The 21,180-nt window shown below is 46.4% G+C and overlaps 4 protein-coding genes across 4 annotated transcripts; 1 reads left to right on the top strand and 3 right to left on the bottom strand.

Annotated features, from left to right (window-relative positions):
• Window positions 1-8,640: 8,640 nt before the first annotated feature.
• LAJ45_04947 (uncharacterized protein) lies at window positions 8,641-10,219 on the top strand (the record flags this gene model as incomplete). The annotated part of the gene is made up of 3 exons (XM_046114523.1): window positions 8,641-8,872; window positions 8,937-9,010; window positions 9,074-10,219. 3 exons carry the CDS (start codon window positions 8,641-8,643, stop codon window positions 10,217-10,219), a joined length of 1,452 nt encoding a protein of 483 aa, XP_045972072.1.
• A 2,721-nt stretch (window positions 10,220-12,940) lies between these two features.
• On the bottom strand, window positions 12,941-14,085 carry LAJ45_04946 (uncharacterized protein; the record flags this gene model as incomplete). Its single annotated transcript, XM_046114522.1, has 2 exons — window positions 12,941-13,744; window positions 13,828-14,085. The coding sequence occupies 2 exons, from the start codon at window positions 14,083-14,085 to the stop codon at window positions 12,941-12,943; spliced, it is 1,062 nt and encodes a 353-aa protein (XP_045972071.1).
• Window positions 14,086-19,676: 5,591 nt separating this feature from the next.
• Window positions 19,677-20,224, bottom strand: LAJ45_04945 (uncharacterized protein; the record flags this gene model as incomplete). The annotated part of the gene is made up of 3 exons (XM_046114521.1): window positions 19,677-19,736; window positions 19,793-20,048; window positions 20,103-20,224. 3 exons carry the CDS (start codon window positions 20,222-20,224, stop codon window positions 19,677-19,679), a joined length of 438 nt encoding a protein of 145 aa, XP_045972070.1.
• Window positions 20,225-20,280: 56 nt separating this feature from the next.
• Window positions 20,281-20,726, bottom strand: LAJ45_04944 (uncharacterized protein; the record flags this gene model as incomplete). The annotated part of the gene is made up of 3 exons (XM_046114520.1): window positions 20,281-20,332; window positions 20,398-20,537; window positions 20,700-20,726. The coding sequence occupies 3 exons, from the start codon at window positions 20,724-20,726 to the stop codon at window positions 20,281-20,283; spliced, it is 219 nt and encodes a 72-aa protein (XP_045972069.1).
• Window positions 20,727-21,180: the final 454 nt, after the last annotated feature.

The following is a 21,180-nucleotide window of genomic DNA, read 5'->3' as shown; positions in this document are numbered from 1 at the left end:
GATCAGCACATAAACGCGCTGACCAACTTTGTCCAGCAACTCCCGAAAGATGGCCCTGTGCAGATACCCGCGGAGGTTATGGCTGCCCTCGAGAGGATGGAACGGGACAGACAAGCTGCGATGGAAGACCAATTCGCAGGAACAAAAAAGAACCTGGAGGAGATAATTGAGCAGATGCGGGTAGCAGCCAATAGACAGCAGCAGCCCCCGAAGGCTCAGGAGGCGGAGGCGTAGTACCCCCCCAACCCCCTCAGAACCCCCCTAGCAATTCCGGAAAAGACCGGAAGGATCCGGGAACCAACCCCCCGTACCCCCTCGCTCCGAGGCAAGAAGCCAGGAAAGTGAACAAGGAGGCAGGGGAGGCAATGGTAATAACGGCAACGGCGGAAACCGCGCAAGACCACGAGGCCCATCCCCCTCAGACTCATCCAGCTCCTCCGATTCAGAGGACGATCGTCGAGCACGCGAACGGAGGCAGAGAAGACGGGAGGAGCGAAGACGCCGTAACAGGCAGCAAGAGGTAGACCTCATGCACCCCCCTCGCGCCACCCTGGGTGATACGCCAAAACAGGCAAAAATTCCCTTCTCCGGAAAAGCCGACGAAGACGTACGGCACTGGATCGACCAAATGGAAGTCTTAATCGAACTCCAGAGGAAAGTCCGGTGGGACGACCAGACCAAGATCCTGTGGGCATCCCTGGAACTTACCGGGAGTGCGGCAAAATTCTGGCGAAACTTCGTGGAACGATTGTCGGTTGATCCCAGCATCGGGACATGGGAAAATTTCAAAAACGAATTACGGATTCAATATGGCAATCGAACTAGTCAAGAGCAAGCCAAGCAAAAGATGGATAAGCTCCGTCAAACTGGCATGATCGATGACTACATCAATGAAATGCAGAATCTGGAATGGGACGCGAAGGTCGGACCCATCGTAATGAAATCCATGATCCTAACAGGAATAAACTCCTCGCTGGAACAACGCCTCTCGAACGCGATCGAGGAACCAGAGGACTTCGCGGAATGGCTAGCCTGGGTTAGGAAGGTCGGACGTAAGGATCACGAGGTAAAAGCCCGGAAAGAAATCTTACGTGGCAAGGATGTCGTGAGACCTCGTGAAGAAAATCGGAACGGCGAAAATCGCGCAACCCCGCACCTCGGAAAACTTTCCCCGCGCCAGCACACAACTCCAAGGCCTCGGATGACTTAGGTGTCACCAAAGACGAAAAGAGAAGTGGCAAAAGGAAGGAAAGTGTTTCCGTTGTGGTAGAGATAACCACTTCGCGAAAGATTGCGTGGCGACGAGTAAGGTCAGGTTAACCGACCTGAAGAGGAAACGGTATCCTCCGGAGGAAAGGACCACGGAAGGGAGGGTGAAAAGAAGCGGAAATTGGGCCCCCAGAATGAGGCGTTTAGGGCAAGGATTACAACTCTGGAGGATCAAAATTGATTGGGTATTTCTTTTTTCGGTATCTCATGTTGCGTTACGGGTTTCTTTCTACTTTGGGTTATGGAAACAAGGGTTTTATGTATTACGGTTATTTTATAGGTTGGCCACGAGATTTTCTATATTTGTTTTTATACGCGCGGAATTTCAATTCTCTTTATACACACTCTGAGGATGGGGTTACACCCCGAAACGCCTGGTGCGTAAGTGTCGTACCATGATCTTCATCAAACACTCGAACTCTTTATATATACCCCCTCACCCCGCGCTCAATAAAGAAAAACCATCGAAAAAACCACACCTAGAACCAATACAAACTCTTTATAAGACCAACAATACAAATATGTCTTCCAACACACAAGAAACCCGCCTCGAGATCGAGATCTCTTGGGATTACCCCGCAACTAGTACCAAACATGTCGCAACAGTCAACGCACTCTTGGACAGTGGCACGGAGGACTGGATCATGTCCTGGGACTGCATCCACCGTGCGAAAATACCTACTCAACCTCGACCAAAGCCTCTCATCATCAGACAGGCCGATGGTACCCCTATGCCCAATTCCGGCACCCACATCACTCAACCCCTTACCCTCCGCATCGGCAACCATCTAGACAGGGCTATCACCTGTGAGGTTGGCTCGTTCGCAGGAGAAGACCTCGTTATACCACATCGATGGTCAAGAGCATCAACCAACCATCCAGTGGGGACGCAACAGTGTTAGCTTCCATAGCAACAACTGTATAGTCAATGGATGCTTCGTATCAGTCGAGGACATATACGATCAAGACCCAGAAGAGCTGGTCATCAGACTGTTGAGGGCGTCACCCAAGAAGCAGATGACGATCGAGCAACACCCCTTTTGGGCAAGAGCATCGGTAAACGAGGCTCTCGTTAGTGCTATACCGGTGGAGTTTCAGGAATACGCCGACGTGTTCTCCAAGGAAGGAGCCGCTCGACTACCTGACCACTCTGAATGGGATCATACCATTCCTCTTATGGAAGGAAAGCAGCCGCCGTGGGGACCGATCTATTCGCTCTCCCCACCTGAAGACAAGGCACTCCGGGAATATTTGGACGAAAATCTGCCCTCCGGCAAAGTAGTCCCCTCCACCAGCCCAGCAGCGGCACCCGTCCTGTTCGTTCCGAAAGCTAATGGTACCTTCGGTTATGTGTCGACTTTCGTGGTTTGAATGGAATTACAATCAAGAACCGTTATCCACTGCCGCTCATGAACGAGCTGGCCGACGCAACGAAAGGAGCACTCTACTTCACGAAGATAGACCTGAAAAATGGCTATAATCTGATTAGGATTGCTAAGGGCGAAGAATGGAAAACCGCTTTCCGGACAAAATACGGCCTTTTCGAATATAGGGTAATGCCTTTCGGCTTGACCAATGCTCCTGCGTCGTTTCAGGTCATGGTCAATACCATATTCAAGGATCTTCTAGATCAAGGCGTAGTAGTCTACCTGGATGACATCTTAATGTATTCAAAGACTAGAGAAGAGCATACGACTCTTGTACGAGAAGTTTTGGAGCGACTGCGACGACACCATCTATACGGAAACCTCGAGAAAACGGAATGGTATCAACAGGAGGTAGAATTCCTGGGATTCATACTATCAGGAAAAGGGAACCGAGTATCACCCAAGAAGGTTCAGGCGATCGAAGGCTGGTTAGCCCCAACCAAAGTCAAGGAACTTCAGTGCTTCCTCGGATTCGCCAATTTCCTAAGACGGTTCATCCACCGATACTCTGAGGTTTGCAGACCCATGACCGATCTCCTGAAGAAAGGTTCCGTATGGAAATGGGCAGGGAACAGCAAGATGCGTTCGACGAGCTCAAGAGGAGATTTACGTCTGCTCCAATACTCCGACACTATGACGAACACCGCGAAGCAATCGTGGAAACTGATGCGAGTGACTGGGCTGAGGCCGCAGTACTCTCTCAGATGTTCGAGGACGGTATCCTACATCCGGTAGCTTACCACTCTCGCAAGTTCAACGAGGCAGAGATTAACTATGAGATCTACGACAAGGAGATGCTCGCAATAGTTTCTGCTCTCTTGACTTGGAGACATTGGCTGGAAGGGACGGACATCCCTATCCAGATACATTCGGATCACCAAAACCTGCAGTATTTCACAACGACCAAGAAGTTGTCGAGAAGACAAGCCAGATGGGCCGAGAAGATAGCACCTTTTCGCTTCAAGATCCATTACCGACCAGGCGAAAAGAACGGCAAGCCAGATGCACTTACGAGGCGTCCGGAGTTCGCAATGGAAGGGGGAGTAATGCGTGAGCAGCCCGTAAAACAGCTACTCAGCGCAGAACAGTTTGTCAGAAAATCACGGACCAGCGTAGAAACTGGGTCCGAATGATTGGCAACCCCGAAGAGGAATGGAATCAGTTGGATCAGTGGTACAACATACCGAGCGTAGAGCTGCCTCAGCCACTACAGGGCTGGTATGAACAGGAAAGACGATGGGTTCGGAGGATGGTTCCGGATGAACACCTCCCTGACTCAAACCTTGAGATCTTCGGATCACCGGAGGCCGCTATCGTAAAGGTAGAACCTGCCGCTGAATGGAGTCCCGATTCGAATGACCCCACCCACGATGGTCGATGGGTAGTACCGGGCTACGCAGTCAAGCAGGTCATTGAGGAACATCATGATCGACCCGTAGCGGGGCATCTAGGAAGGGATAAAACCCTCGAGTTGATTGATAGGAACTACTGGTGGCCAGGAATGTCCACGGATGTAGCCAACTTCGTCAAGACTTGCGATGTATGCCAGAGAGCCAAGCAACGTCGGAGACACTTGTCACTCCCTCAACCCCTAGAGTTAGCCACCACACCTTGGACTGATATCTCGATGGATTTCGTAGTAGAAATGCCTAAGGAGAAATCAGGATTCCGCAACGTATTGGTAGTCGTGGACCGTTTTACGAAGATGGCTCACTTCATTCCAATGACGGGAATCAACGCGGAACAAACCGCCAACGCATTCGTCAAAGACATCTGGCGTTTCCACGGACTTCCTAGGAGCATCGTCTCAGATAGAGGAACGCAGTTCGTGTCAGCATTCTGGGCGGCAATTACGGACAGACTGGGGATTCGTAGAAGACTCTCCACCTCATTCCACCCCCAAACCGACGGCCAAACAGAGCGGACCAACCAACACATGGAAGGTTATATTCGGGCATATACGGCAGGAACAGGCAAGAAATGGAAGGACCTGTTACCTATCTGTGAATACGCCTACAACAATGCGAAGCATACGTCGACGGGGCAATCGCCGTTCTACTGCAATTACGGCTTCCACCCTCGAACGGATTGGCCTATGGACGCAGAGATCGAACGATTAGACGCCAACGGGAACAACTACTTGGATGAGATCATCACGGCTCATGAGTTAGCGAGAGACACGCTACAGAAGACCTTCGACAGGATGGCGTCAAAGCCAGGACCGGCAGTACAGCGGTTCACTATCGATCAGAAAGTCTTGCTGGACACTCGGAACCTAGGAGGATACTCCAAGTGGTCGGACAAGTTTACAGGGCCATTTACAGTTTCAGCAGTGGTGGGCAATCGGGCTTACCGTCTCGAACTTCCGGTAGAATGGAAGGTTCACAACGTCTTTCACGAGATGCTGCTGCGACCCTATCGTGAGGACCCGGATCCCACCAGAAGACAAAATACACGAAAGCGACTGGCAACACCCGAGCCACAGGAGGCATCGGCAGACGAGAATTTCCAGCCAACCTCGAACATACGACCCCATACGCGAAGTCGAGGCCCAGCGATCGATAATGACCGGGCTCATAAACGACAACGGAACAGGCGAGACTAAGCTCGATACCTTTCCCTACTCTATGACTTTTCCCACAGGGTTTTTTATCATAGAAGGGTTTTAACGGTCGAGGGCGACGTCTAGGAAGGGGGAGTAGTGTTACGGGAACTACGGAGCACTGTTCTAAGAGGCTTAGGACAATGAGGAATACGAGTGACGGGTTGTGATGTAAGGACGGTCGGGTAACGAAAGGACAAGCATAGGAAGGTATCGGGTAGTGTGGGAATACGCGGTGTTACCACACTAGTGTTATACTATTATGACGGCACGCTTACTATTGGGTGCCTCACCCGGAATGGAATAGGAAGCGAGGCTCACGGCTGTAGGCTGTTCTACTTAGGGAAGTAGGTCTAGGATAATAGTATGGTACAGCCCGGTGACTGGCAATTGCAAGGTTCATGGTTACGTGTCGGAATTAGAATGGAGGACGGAACTATGCGGGGGCGCTTTTATATCTGGTTATCTTCGGGGGGCATTATCTTATTCTATTATCGATGTGTCAGTTAGTATTAGAAAGCGGGCCTTGGCATAGGTTCCAACATGTATAAATAGGGCTTGCTTCTCCGAAGACTTGAGGGTATCATCAACCATCAAGTCAAGGGAATCCGGTTTACAATATCATCAGTTTAAACGCTACAGAACTATCGCTTAGCACTGGCTATTTCCCCAAACAGTATAGCCTCGTATACTAACTACCCCGCACGCTAGATATACAAAAACACTCTCGGACATCTCCGTAGCTCTGTGGGGTGAAACTTGAATCAACCACATGTATGGTGACATACTCGCTATGACGTTTCAAGTCCATGCAATTAATGAATTAAACAAAACAAAAAAACGTTTCAAGTCCGGAGTTTGTATGTGGGGCGGTGAGTGATATTCTATGGTCAGCGAGAGAGAAAAGCCATAATGCCAAGGTTTCATGGTCACTTATTAGTTCGCTCGCTAGGCTACGACTACCTACTGAAGGAGTTACTATTAGGTGAAAACAATTGGTTGGGTGCTGTCGTCTTGCTTGTCTACCAGGTTCAAACGGCCCGGGTGAATATTGGCTTGCATATTTAGTTGAAAAGCTAGAGCTAAATTTTCGAGCTTCGTTGCAAGTACAGCTACAGATCTATACTAGCTCATAACAAGCACCTGAAACTGGAAACAACGTCGGATCGTGGATCATTTGGCTATTCCGGTCGGTATATGTACCTAATTCGAGTATACAGGGTGCAGCTGGAACCAGGGGTACTTATTATAGTACTGTGACAACCAACAGTGTTATTTTCTTTAAACCAGTACAGAAATTAACTTCTGGTCAACTACATGTAGTAACTGTGGGAGTGTTCAAGTGCTCAAGAGTGGGGGAATGGAGAAGACACAAGTGTTTTTAAAAAGTACGTCACCCAAAAGCCTCTATCTGTTATGCCATCAATATCTATTATGTTTGTGCAAGATAAACCAAAGATCGAGCAGCATGGCATATTTAGTCTATGGGGAAGGAAATTATTTCCTCTTCAAACGAGATCTATCCCACCCACTGGTATCGATAATAATCAACAAAACTTCCTGGGCTCTGGTGACTCATATACCTCTCTGTACAAAGTTCTCTTACAACTGTTCAACCATCCAATCACTCGATCTTCCCCACAAAGTAACTCCGAGTGCGTAGCACGGGGGCTTGCAATTGTTGATTACACCTACAGGTTGCATATTAAAACGACCACATGCCCTCTAGGAATAGGTCAAACTACCGAGAGCACCCAAGGCGCTATCTTCGTATTCCCAATCTCGAAAAATAATCCAGGATCGGATTGTTCGATTTATAATCCGTGATGGACTTACCCGGACCAGAAACCTTGACGCTCTTTACGTGGGGGCCGTGGCTCTTGAATGTAAAGCCTTAAAAACAACTCAATAGATAATATCCAAATAGCCGCTAGTGCCTGTCGATTTGATATGAGTGCTACAGAATTATGAAGGGAATAGATTTGTAATTAGAGTCCTACCCCGCGGAAATCATCATGTGCAGCTGAAGGAGGGTGTCATTGTGCAGAATCTCGGCAAGCCGAGCTAGATGCCAAGGTCCCGGTTCGCTAAACCTCCACTTGACAAGGCTACCGTTGGTAGTGGACTTGTGTAACAGTAATAATATTTGACTGGGATTCTTTCCCAGGAAAATCCGCTTACATGTAGGTACATGTACTTGCTCCTTTCCTTCAACTTTCTTCTCGAATGTTTCCTAAAACGATTTGCCTACGGGAGAAGTCCTTTTGAGTTTGAAGAAAATGTTCTGCTAAAAGCCTTATATTCTACGCACTGAATCATTGATAAAGTTATTGGCAGGTTAGTAGAGGCGGATGCAGGCACACGGAAGCCCAGTATCGAGATTATGCGCCGCATGTGAACTGGAAAGTCTAGCTACGTCTAACAATGAGCCTAGATGTAACGTTTTAGACCGGGTACTGTGTCAGACATAGAAGAGTGTCAATCCCATACAAATTTGTATGGGGATTTCTGTTGCCAAAACTATCTCCACCATCTCTTGAGATATTTACTGCCAGATTTTTAACAAATGAATTCCATTTAAAAGCACACGGATTAGGATGGTTTCCAGATGGATTATCCTCTATTATGGTGTTATGGGGTCTTCTTTCTTTTTGGGGGCTTTGTGTCTGGTTTTGGTGCCGTTGCCATGCGACACACTTCTAGGTCTGACACAGTACTGGGTCGAAAACGTTAGAGAAAAGATGGCATTGCATTTCCGACATTGGTACCTACTGTTAGCTAGCTGCATGACGCACATCGTCCTAGCCTACATCGAGGCGTGGAAAATCTTAGATAATCGTTTCTCCTAGAGTAGTGAAAGAGAGAAATCCGATGCTACTATTGCGTGAGTCAGTCATTTGTACCCATCCACCACGAGAATCCGACGCACTGGTATTTTGAATATAAAGCCCACAATGTTCCAGCCTAAGAAGACCAAGAAAATCAACAGATAACAGAGTATCGTTACTCGATTCCCGGCGTTTATATATCAATCAACTCCCAAATTTATCTCCTCGTATACCACGCCAATACCTATCTATACGTCACACATCAATTGCTTTCAAAATAACATATAATCCAGCATCAAGAGCTCTTTTTCTACCTGAATATATAGAAAACAGACGTTAAGTTGGCGACCTCTATACATACTTCGTTGCAACACACCCGTTGGGGTTCTTTGTTCCTTCTATAGTTATCGTACGATATAAAGACGCCTGCACATTCCTATCCAGTCACATTCCAACTTGTCGATCAACAGTTACATCTGAAACCCGATCAATTTAGCGAATCCTGCTTTTCAGGATGCTCAGTAGCGCATCCTCCATAGCGACTAGGAACTCAGTCGTGAGTTCCATGCGGTCTGCAATGCAAGTAGGCAAACCACAAATCACTATAATTGTCCAAGGCGAAGAACCCTCCCAGTATAATGGAGGGTTGAAATCATACTCGACATTAGACACTATTAAGGGAGAGGTGACTATTATTGCAACTACAGCAGATATTCGGTTCGATGATGTCCAGATTACATTTGAAGGTAACATCCCTTCTACCCCACAGCGTGTTGGGGGTGAGGTGAAGCGAAGCTGACAGGTGTACAGGGAAACAACGGACATGGATGGATAGAATGGGGGCCATACCCGCAACATCGGGCCGAACTTCTTCCACAATCACAGTATGTTCATCACCACCTATCAACCATAGTCAATGACATTTTTAACAAGAAATCACCCCACAGTTTCTCAAGCTGACCCAGCCCATGGATGAAACCTTGCTACCGCATCCCCGCATCTTAGAAAGGGGAAGAAAATATACACTCCCATTCACCTTTGTCATTCCCGACCGCCTCCTCCCAACGGCCTGTACACACACGCTCAAAAACGACTCAGTCCGAGATGCGCATCTCCAACTACCCCCTTCTGCTGGCGACCCCTCTCTTGCAACAGACCAGGGGTGCCTGGCTGATGATTTGTTTCCGGACATGACTCTAGTATCTTATTACATCCAAGCCAAGTTGGTGCGCCGCCGGGAGTCGGACGGAAAAGCTGTTTCACTCGGAGATACGTTTCGGAGAGTGCGGATCCTCCCAATCGTGGAGGAGCTTCCGCCAGTACATATAGAAGACCACCCGGGCGAGTATGTGATGCGTGCGGAGAAGGATATCAAAAAGGGACTTTTCAAGGGGAAAATGGGACGCTTGACAGTGGAGGCCGAGCAGCCTAGGTCATTGCGGCTATCGAAAGACTCACTATGTCCAGCGACAACTATGGTGCCAGTGTCACTCTGGTTCACCCCTGCAGATGAAGCGCTAGAGCCGCCAAAACTAGGGAGTTTGACAGCAAAGTTGAAGGTGTTGACCTTCTATTCAACATCCCAACTTAGTTATATTCCGGGACCAAGCTCCAAAAACGCAGACCCGTCAGTAGGATATTATGGCGAATCACTACTACTATCATCAAGGTGTATGGAGGGTGCCAAATGGGTTAAACAACCATTAGAACCTGGTCCAGCGACAACATATAAAACAACCGTTCTAGTCCCCATTACTGCTCCGAAATGTAATGAGCTTGTTCCAAGCTTTACATCTTGTCTTATGTCGCGCTCTTATACACTCGATCTTTCCATATCCGTACAAGCATCTACTCATACCAGCCCTTCCGTCTCGCTGAAACTCCCATTGCAAATCTCACACCCTGCTACTCCTTCCTCGCCAGTCCTTACAGTAGTCAATCAAAATATCGACGAATTCTTTACCCCACGCTCTATAGCTCCTCCCGAGTTTGAGCAGAACAGATCTAGACTACCAGGATATTCAATACTTGCTGGACGCGGGGTACCTGTGAGGATACCGTCTCCAGTTGGGATCTCGCCTGGGTGCGGTTGACATTTTGTTCCCTTTGCTGCTTTCATCCGTTCTTCGTTAGTGCTTTTTATTTTGGCTTAACTTGGTGACTTATTGTGTTTGTTTTGGTTTTTATAGTGATGCCACCAGTAATAATGCTGTGCAATAATCATGACTATGACGACGACGAAAAGTATGATAGTTGGCTTTTATGCCTCTCTATTTCTTTATTTCTTTATATTTGCTTTGTTTTGCATATAGATGTCTAGGCCGGGGCTTTCTTAATTTCTCGGCTTTTGTAGCCCTCTTTTCTTAGATCAAAAACTATATTTGATACCGTAACTATTGGTAATAAAATGTATTTAAAAGTCGCTTTTCGTTGTTTAGGGGTTGTCCGTAATAAATTACTCGTTCAAGCATATGTCTCGAGCCGGGGGAATTCCCATCTATATGGCCTATATAATTGCCATTCCGTAGCTGCTCTATCTATCCGATTAGGAAGAAGCTGCAGCTAAATCCGAATGATAATCCATGTCCGAATGATGCGAACCCTTTTAGGTTTAGCCCTGAGTCATAAATGATCGAAATTATCGATACAGCCGTGTCATCTTAATGGAAACCGTTCAAAGAAAAGGCATATAGGGCCGAACAAGGTTCCAATAACAATTGGCCTGTATTATGACTTATACCCGCACGTATACTCGATTGTGTGTTGACACGGGGTATCGTCAGGATTTTGCTGTAATCATAACTTATCACTCGTGTCTAAACCCATCTGGTAGAACCTATGGAAACAATAGACATTAAGTGATCCTTAGCAACGGTTTCTAGCCGGGAGTAGTCGTCAAGCCGACATGATAGTCAAGGACTCGAGGATGTGAAACCCCAGGCCCAACTCGCCCCATATAGCGTCCTCTTAAAACACCTGAAAGCCCCGCAAGCTCGAACAGCATGGCCTGCATACAATTTGCCATAGGATACGCTGTTTAGAAATCTGAGAATTGCTTAAATAGATTTATAAACCATCTCCTCCCGTTTTGGTGGGTCATGTCGACAGCAGCTAGTCCAGCCTGATTCATGAGATATCACTCGGCTGTTCGTCGAGTTAAGTAGCCCCGAATCTGCCCCCCTTGGCGCAGCCGCCGAGGAAGTGTTTAGAGATTGTCCTAAATCAAAGCAAAGGCTAGGAAGATATGTCACCCTTAAAGAAGGCTGACCTTTTTCTCTGGTGATAAAATTGGATTTCATTGTTTTCCCTCCCGTATTAACCTTATATAAATGGGAGCTCATCCGGCCATCAGTCAACCAACCGGGGCAGCTGAGGGGATCCTATGACTCGATAAGGCAATTGCAAAGACAGCAGGGAGCGCCGGTAAAAAGGGGCTCTATACTGAGGGGATGAACAGCACCCAAACTTTTTGTGAGGTGATGCTTAAGGTTGCTTTCGATTCTAATGTCTCTTATTCGTTAGCTTACATTCCCAAAAGGAAGGATGGGGGGCGAGGATATTGGTGGTCAATGGCGAATGACGGGGCTGGGGGACGAGGAAGAGTGGATACCGCGTGCCGTAAGAAGCGAAGAAAGAATAGGAGGTATCTGATGGGAGAGAAGAGGGAATAACAGGAGCTGAGAGATTTTATGGAGGGGACATGGGATCACGGGCGATATCTTTGTGCGCGCCAAGCTAATAGGTCTATTACATGTAGGGTCAAAGCCACTAGCAGCAGTACTATGACTCTAAAGGGCCTACATGCATGTACCTCTCAATATGCGAGGGGCCAAGAAAACTACATTTAAAGAAAATTCATAGGTCTTGTTCTCCATGACAAAATACTTAAATTATTACACCCTCAAAGCGTCTCTCGGTATTGGGCTATGATTTCCCCAGCTGCCCCTGCCTTCGAACTGGGGCGGGGAGTGATGACCCAACGCATGATGGACTTAGTTGAGCTCAACACTGTTGGTCCATCTCCACGAAAGTTCTACTTACACTCATATAAATTAACAACCGCCCAAGAAGATTTCAACAGGTTACGACGGCTATAAATTGCAAACTACATACCACCTTTTAACAGTAACCTACAATTATAAGTCCAGTGATCCCGACTTGAACCAACCTAACCTGCCGCTCTCGATATTCATTGGACAACATGGCAGCTCTTTCCAGCGAGTAGAATAGACAAAGGAGGATTATTCGTTACCCTCAGGGTATGTAGCATATAATTTTTATATTTTTCGCTAAGCCGTATCTGTAGACAAGGCGCCTGAACAATATTAGTCATACTCCAGCCTTTTTATTAAGCATTTCAAAACATTAGTCACAATATTACAGCAAGATGGACAGCGGCGCTGAAAGAACCCGGGGCGTGAGAAAAGGGTGTTTAGACAAACCTAGAAGCTTTTCGTTAATTTCCGGTGATTACCTGGTGGGATTCGAGGTGTCAAGCTGCCAGTCATACTATTTGCACTATATATATTATCGCTCACATCGCTGAAGGATTAAAAGCATTTTCGTATCTTATTGCCAGTGGCGAGGTTACATGAACGTTTGGAATTTATATGCGTCTTAGCTTACAGTACCCTTTATTGCTCAGAAAGGCAAAAAAACGGCATGCACATTGTAAGGGGAAAGCTGGGGATAGATATGTCATTTGCAATTTTATGCAACCAATGAGAAAATTGGGGGCTCAAGAAAAAAAGAAAGAAAAAACGCTTAGATTTCCGCCTTACACATCAACCACCCCGTATTGCCAAACCACTAAACTAGCCACCCAACAATTGATTGATAGCGCCTTGTACACTCCCCCCACTCCTTCTAAGAGCCTCTACGTTCCTGTCGAAATCAAAGAAACCCATGTCATTAAGCTGCCTCAGCTGTTCTGCGTATCTTTCTTCTGGTGGTCTGGTATCTGCTGGGGTCTGTGGAGGCGGGGAACCGACATATGGTGCGCCTCCTTGTCCCATGGCACCAAGCAAAGCATTCATTGTAGCTGGATCAAACAATGGAGCCTGTTGACCGCCTGCTGCAGGATTCATGCCGCCAAGCATACCCAACAACGCTGGGTTGATTCCGAACGGATGTGGTGGAACTCCACCAGCACCTGGTGATTGTGCGTTTGCCCCACTAGCAGGAGGAGGTCCACCAAATAAAGCAGCGAAGGGGTTTGCTCCACCAGCAGCTCCAAATGGATTGGGTTGACCGGCAGCAGGTTGGTTGGTGTTTGTAGTAGGCCCCTCCGGACCGGCAGGAGCGGGGGTTGTATCTGTTCTCCCTGGCTCCGGGAAGGACGGCGCAGGCGCACCACCCATTCCACCAAAACCACGACCACCAAGGGAACCGCCCATCTGACCCATTTGTCGGAGGACATCAGGGTTGGTCATCATTTGACGGAACATGTCGCTATTCATAAGGCGGCGAGCCTCTGGTCCAAGCGATTGAAGCATAGGGTTGGATGCGATTATGTAATCAAGAAGCTGGGGGTTTCGAAGCATTTCGTTCATTGTTGATGCGAATTGAGGGTTATTCATGGCCTGGGCAAGCTGCTCTGGGTCGGGTGGGGGGCCCATCTAGATTGATAAAATATTAGCTTTGTAAAACATAGAAAACGGCATAGATTCTAAGTGGCGAGTAGGGTCGGAAGGACGCTCACCCCTCCATCAGGTCCAAACATCTCTGCACTTGGCAACTGCACATGGCCTGCATATCTCGCCCCCGTCAACCCCGCAAGTGGGTTGTTTCCAGTCCCCGCTGCAAGATTCACCGGTACACCCGGTCTGTTTGCTGCTTCTGCATTCGCTGAGCCACCCGAAGCAGCACCTCTCTGCGCATTGGAAGCAGCACCCCTGACCATGTGAACTGTATGCCCAGATTGGATCTTGTAAGTTCCTATAGTTTCTTCATCTTTCATTACACGGCCAGAATAGATAAGTCTTTGTCTATCGGCTGGAACGTCGGAAAGCTCGGCAAGCCTTTTCTTGAGGTCTAGCACCGACGTGTTAGGAGGGAGGGATATCGGGAACTTGTTGTCGTTGGACAATTTGACGGAGAATGTCACGGGTTCAGCGGGGGGGCTTCTGAAGGAGAGGAGGGCCTCTCGGAAGAATTTTCGTTGGAAGACATTTTTGATTAAAAGTTGCCCAGGAGGCGATATAGCGAGAACAAAGGTGTTGCGGGGTGCGAAAGTAGATGAGGAAGAAAACAAGCTTCTTATCCTGGGTATATTGGGACCTTATGAAAGCTTTAACTTTCAAAGGGTTGTTTGATGATGGCGAGGTGGGCGGTAGTGATGGTGGTGATAACGATGGTGGTGGTGGTCGTGGTCGTGGAGGATCGGTGTTCGAAGGGGAAGGGTTTATACGGGGGTGTGGAGGGGTTGACGTCGGAGAGCTGGCTTGGTATGCAGGCAACTGACCAGATGACGCTTTATAACTCCAGAAACACCTGCTGCTTGGTCCGAATACTATTCTACAGCCTTCCATATAAATTCTAAGAATGAACTCGCTTTCACCCCATAATCCCACTTTGCAAGCAGCGACCATGTTAATCTATCGAGGCGCAGTTACTCGTGTATTTGTGTGTATCGGTGATACGTCCTGCAAGAAAGCCTGCAGGGCGAAATCCATTGGTGATACAAGGGTAGGGCAGACACCCGCCACTTGCTTACAAATATGGGACATGCACATATGGCAAACAAGACCAGTGCTCGAGGCGCAGCTGCACAACTGCGCATGAGTTGAGTACTCGTGCCTCGATTCTCATGATACATAACTATCTAGAGCACCTTTGTTTATCTCTGCTTCTCCCAAGTAGATATCCTTGGCATTTGTGAAGCTATTGAAAAGTCAATCACATGCAAGTAGCGAAACAGACAAAGCGATGACAGTACAGCCCGAATCCGCGAAACACGGACGATACGTACGCCAAATTATATCTAAGTCCCGTTAGCTATGATCCAATTGTGAGGTGTCTAAAAGCTTAATTACAATATTTCGAGAAACACGGATGGCCCGTGAAGCAACGAAGGACCTGAAATGCTTGTTCTTAGAAGGTTCATGACAGTTGTCACCCAAACTCCACTCGGGGGCGTTCGTTCCAGCCCCATACGGTATCGATATCTCGAGGGTAGAATAAGTGGTAGGCTACTCGTGTTGTGAGATAAAGACAGGGACCGGCTGTTAAACTTTAGAAAATTCGCCGAGTTTATATATACATATATACTTTCGCTCCAGTTACGTATGCTGGAAAATTCTTCCTTTTGATTTATTACTATCTCATCCTTCTTTCAATTCTCCTCGAGCTCAGCTTCATCTTTTAAATTTTAAATCAAGGAGCACTTCTATAATCGAGTGATATTTCATGAATATCGAGCATAACTGGCACGCCCCGTTTTGGCAACCAACTTCTGAGTCTAAATACTTAGTTCTTGGCGACTTGTTTTTTGTGTGGATAGCCGCCAAGAGCTCAAGAGTTGAGCTCAAGGTTTGAAAATGTGGGTTTCGCCAAAACGTTCTAAACATTAACCACTTAACCATAAGCTTATCATATTACATCGATATAAATACATGCACTTGGAGTATAAGTATAATCTTTCTTTAAAACAATTTATTATCAAATATGAGTTTAAAAATGCGTAAACTGCAGCTGAAGTGATATGGGATTAGAACGCTGAGTTACTTGGGGCAGATTCGGCTTTCTTCCTCAGATACACAATAAACCGAAATCAGCGCATTGTAACACAAGAGTGATTATCCTGTCTAGCACTCACTTTCGCCCACTCACGGAATTAGTTTTACTCGTGCGATATTCTCTATGGATACATGTATGCATATATACCTTACATCTGGCACGAGTACGCCGAGGTTTTCAATTGGTAAATGAAAGTTACTGATTGGTCTAAATTCAAAGGCTTACCCCTACACCCAGATACTTTACTCTACATGGGACGTAAATGTTTGTACTGTACCAAGCTCTTTAATAAAAGGGTTGTTCTATTTCCTCCGTACGGGAATGTCACTGAATTGCGGCCATCAATTTCTTTCAAAGAAAAGGTTCGAGGCAGTGAATAATGTTCAAAAGCTTCCAGAAAGGCAATGGCTAAAGCTTCTTTGTTCACCAAGCCATGTGAATTACCAGTCCACTGTACTGTACGATTCTGGCTGGTAACAAACGAGAAAGCCTCTGGTTTACCAACGAAATATCTGTGGAAACACTGTACCTAGGCCTATGATATTATATAATTGCAGATCATATGTCCTATGAAGCCCAAAGCGAGTTGCACTAAATCCCGATCGATGTGGTCTCAGGATGTAGGTTTGCTCATATCATGAATTCTATGGTGCCCTCTTATAACAGTGGGAAGGCTTACTGAATCATAATCGAAGCCCGGGTTAATTGAATAGAGTTGGAGCAACGTTGGTATCGGGCACGTGTCCATTAGTTATCTCAAGTTCGCGTGCCCCGTTGCTGAATTCCCCATGATATATGCCGTGTCAGCCACAAGGTTATCTGTCAGTTCCCGGAGCATTATTTTGACCAATGAGACACATAATGAGAAGAAAAACTCCGATTCATAGACCGGGCCGCTGCATTCTCTTTGATAACGAAGCATATCTATAAACCCCGGGGTCATGATAAAGGATAATTATGATCGGCCGAGCTCACTTACTTTCCACGCATATTTCCTCTATGGCCCATTCAAACCCTCGACACTCCGGAAAGATGAGGGATGGAATCGTGGTACTCGTGCGCGCGTGAGTAGAGTCAGAAAAAAACGTGCTATGGGATACATGTAGTTGGTAACGGCTGCGTGTACATACATGTACATACAGCTATTTCCCTACTGGTGAGTTCATAGAAACGTTAATAATATTCAACGTACTCCGAGCTTCCACAGCTAGACTCATGTGATGCCATGCCATGCTCCACGGCCGCGGAAGCATGAAACAAGCCGTTGTACCTTCTGCGTTCTGCACCGGTACCAGCAACCAGCCGTAATGAGCATCCGCGTCCCCCATAGTGGGGCGACCCAGATCGACTGTGCCACGCATGGAGGCAGAAAGTAATCAGCCGAGCGCTAACTAACTTACTGGGCCTCGCGCTCGCTATTATTATGCCTAGCTTTGGTGCACATGAATTATTATCATTACCCGGCCTCTGGGCGGCGTTCCCCCTTAATAAAGATCTAGAAGTTTAATATTATCGTTGGAATATATATTTCTGCAGCCTAAAGGGAATTTCATTGTTTTTTGACATGTGGGGATGTAGTACAAAGCAAATCTATTATCAATATATTGTGATTTACATGTTCACATAGTACCTACATTCGATAACGGTCATGTCCCCGACTAGTACTTTCTATAAACCAACATCATTAAGATAATTATAATGCCCTCGGAAGTACGTAATGAAATATAAGTCAATCAATCAATGAGGTTCTCGGAAACTAACCAGCTTGGGTGAACTTAAGACTGAGAAAAGTCCCTCATATGATATTTCGGGATTCGTCCAGCTGTTGTAAATATTTCAGCTTTATAAGCAAATCTCATACATATACCTTACGAGAAAATTGGCATATATCATGGTTCTTAAAAACCTTCTATCTTGTAAGTATGTATCTCGTCACTCAGGCCACTATATTGAATTCATGAAACAATTGTACAAATAGCTAATATCAAGGGTATACTCTTTCATGAAGCTAACTCGAAGACCGCAGTTAATTACCACCTTAGACATGCGATCCCAGAAAGCCCGCAGGTTGTATACAATAAATAATGTAACCAACAATATTTAGCAATGCTATCCCAGACGTATATCATATTTTCGGTCATGGGTTCATGGCCTATCACTCGCCTGCCGCCAACACAACACTACCCTTACCAAGGCGCCTAGTTCTCGACTGATCAAATGTGATCCCAAGAAGTATTTAATTATCAGTGGCGTGATGACTACACACACCCAGTAAAGAAGAGCCAAACGTATACAAAACCACCTGAGTTGTGTTGTGACCAGCTAGCCGCTCCTTACTAAGCTTGCCTGACTTCTCGAGGCTCAGGCACGACGTTTGCCTTACAACGCCCAGCGTTTAGCTGTAGCCTGTACGTGGTTACATGTACTGTAGTTACAAATATGGGTTTATTCTACGTAGGGGGGACGCCACACGGGGGATCCAACTGAACGCTGGTATGGTTGTCGTCTGGCCAATAGACGTAGTGCAACACCGCCATATCTGCATTCAAACACTAGCGCCAACAAGCATTCGGCGCGATCAAGACAGGAGATGCCAGTACTTACTCAGGAGGAGGCATTAATGGAGTTTATGTCTCCTGAAGATGGAGTCATATTGTTACTTGTTAATGTCTCATTACGATAACGGTCGCCAATGCTTTGAGGCTCAGCTGAGGCGAGGCAAGTTTTAAAATCCTAGACGCTGGTACGGTTGGCACGCACGGTACCTGAGTTTGAAAGAGGGGCAAAAGTGCAATTACCGTTGAGAATAAGGTTTTGGTTACGCAATACTAGTACTCCGACGTCAGAATAGTTGCGTGCTGTGACATTCGAAATTCAAAACCTGCCGATGGAGCCTCAAACACCAAGATCCCGAGATGTTAAGCTTTGGAACTCATTTTTGGCAGGTGGGTTTTAGACTTCCCGTGGGCTTTCGGGACTAACGTTTCGGAATTTGATATCTGAGAGCAAACTTTTGACCAAGGATATTATTTATGATAATGATCTCATTAACCCCGATCCCAACCAGCTTTTCGAAGCTCTAACCAAAAAACACTCAACCCAACTACATAATAGGTACAAAGCTAATTCAAAAAATAAAAATGAAAAAGGAGTGTAAAGGTTAGCCCAGTCAAGGGTATTATTCCCTATCAAAAATAAAAAAAATCCACAACGGGAAATATATATAAGAAAAATAAAATCGTTCTAAACCCGATCGATCTGTATCCGAAAATTGTTGACGGTGAGCGTTATGGAAGATGCGAAACACACACCGAAGTTGATGGTCGGGCCGAAACGTTCCGTGTTATAACATCCATACAAAGAAAAGGAAATGTGGGTCTTCAGCACCACAATATATCTCGACATGAACTTTCCTCGTACATGCCCTGCGATTTCATAACGCACACTAATAAACAAACCCTCGCAAAAACTCTAACACCAGAAACCGACCCAAAAACCAGGAACCATGTCCATAAAAAAGATAGTATAAGAAATCATCCATTTGGGTATCGAAAAAGAAACAACCGCTATGCGCCAGTAAAACTAAGAGATAAAATAATTTGCCGAAATGTTGAATAAAGGAGAGATTTGTCGAAATGGAAGTTGCCACACTGGAATTAAGATGGCCGAAAAGAATAAACGATTTACAGTAAGGTTATCGTATTGGGTGAAAAATGGTATAGGACTTTTCCCCACTCGAAGGGGGTCGAAAATTTAATAAACAATAAGGTGGTACATATCCGGTATACTCGTCTAGAGGTTGGATTTTATGATTTACGCCTTGTTGGCACCGGGCCTAGCACGCTCAGGAAGCTTCCATGGCATGCAAACAGTCTGGAGTATGTTAATATTTGGATCGTTTTATTATTCCGAGAAATGGGGTTACAAACCTCGCCTTCACTGTAAGCCCAAAAGTACATAGCAAGCCCAACAAGGTAGTAAATCGCAGCGTTTGTTCCCTGGTAGAGAAGAGCAGCGGCGAGGATGGAGAGAGGATATAGTGCAAGTCTAGCAGCGATACTTCGGTGGAAAGCAGTGTTGGGAATAATGAGCGGTAGTGGGTATTCCCAGCAAACCCCCATTATTCCGAATAGAATATTGAAGATTTGGAGAATTGGAGCAGGCTTAACCGCCACATCTAGAGTTCTAGATATTCAGTTAGAAATTGGATTTTCTTTTCGATAAAGTTTGGAATCGTACTTTGTCCACATGTCCCAAAAAATCTTAGGCCAGAAGATTCCATGAATCCCAGCGGCTATCTGGTAGGTAGCAGCAGTGAGGATGATGAGACGGGCGAGGTGATTCTTGATGAGTCTTCCCATTTTGGCTAATCCGATTTTCACGTATTGAAGATTGAAGAATTATTCGAGAAGCTTGATCAATAGACTACTTTTTGCAGCAAGGTGGAAACAGCAAGCTGTTTATCTTTTCTAGAAGAGTTTTAGGGATGAGTAAGGCTCAGAGAGTAGTTGATCGTTTGTCCCGGGAAGTGAACCTGTCACAGACTCGGATGTATCGATGGTTATATAAAAGATGAAGGATAGAGGCGGAGGTGTGGCACAAATAAGAGTGAAAGATTAAAAAGAAAAGAAAAGCCAATAACCAGTAGTAACCCGAGGCCTTGGGATAGTAGCACTTTACAGAATTAGCCAGCAGCGGGCGGGGGTGCTGACGAGATTAGAAATTGGTGGTTGGTATGGGCAAGAACGCAGCCAGTGAATTCAGAATTTGGAGTGGAGGAAAGGAAAGGACATGCGGGAGATCCGGAATAGAAAAAGACCATCGATAGCGCCATACCCTTAAGTCACTTGCACATGAATCCATGAATTACAGGGGTTGAGTGGTCCAAGTTTAGGAGCCCGATGTGCGACGAGCGTGCAGAATCAGGTCTGGGATCCTAAAACGGAACAGCGTATGATACTATTGTAGTAAAACGACATGGGTTTCAGCGTTAATATGCCGGATAGGCGCTCTCGCTTAACTTTGTGGACTGGGCTACGGACATGGGTTCGCATATGTAAATCACTCACCATCTCCCGCATAGTAGCGTAACGACTTCTTGTTGGTTGAGGTGGTAAATGCGTTACTGCACCCTGCAGGCCTTCCATCAATCACAGGCCATAGGGTCTCGCCTCCCATTATCCGACTATGCCAGGTACGAAGAGCGCTCGATAAACCCTGTTGATTGGCATAACAGAAGTATGAGATGGTGGCTGCCCTTAACTAAAGTATCTGCTTGTCAGAATAGTAATACATTAAGTTTCTCCACTCAAAAAAA

Source organism: Morchella importuna (genome assembly GCF_003444635.1).
Source record: "Morchella importuna strain M04M26 chromosome Unknown Morimp01GS013, whole genome shotgun sequence".
In the NCBI taxonomy this organism is placed as follows: Eukaryota; Fungi; Ascomycota; class Pezizomycetes; order Pezizales; family Morchellaceae; genus Morchella; species Morchella importuna.
The sequence above is the reverse complement of the archived record's forward strand: the minus strand, read 5'-3'. Positions and strand labels throughout refer to the sequence as shown.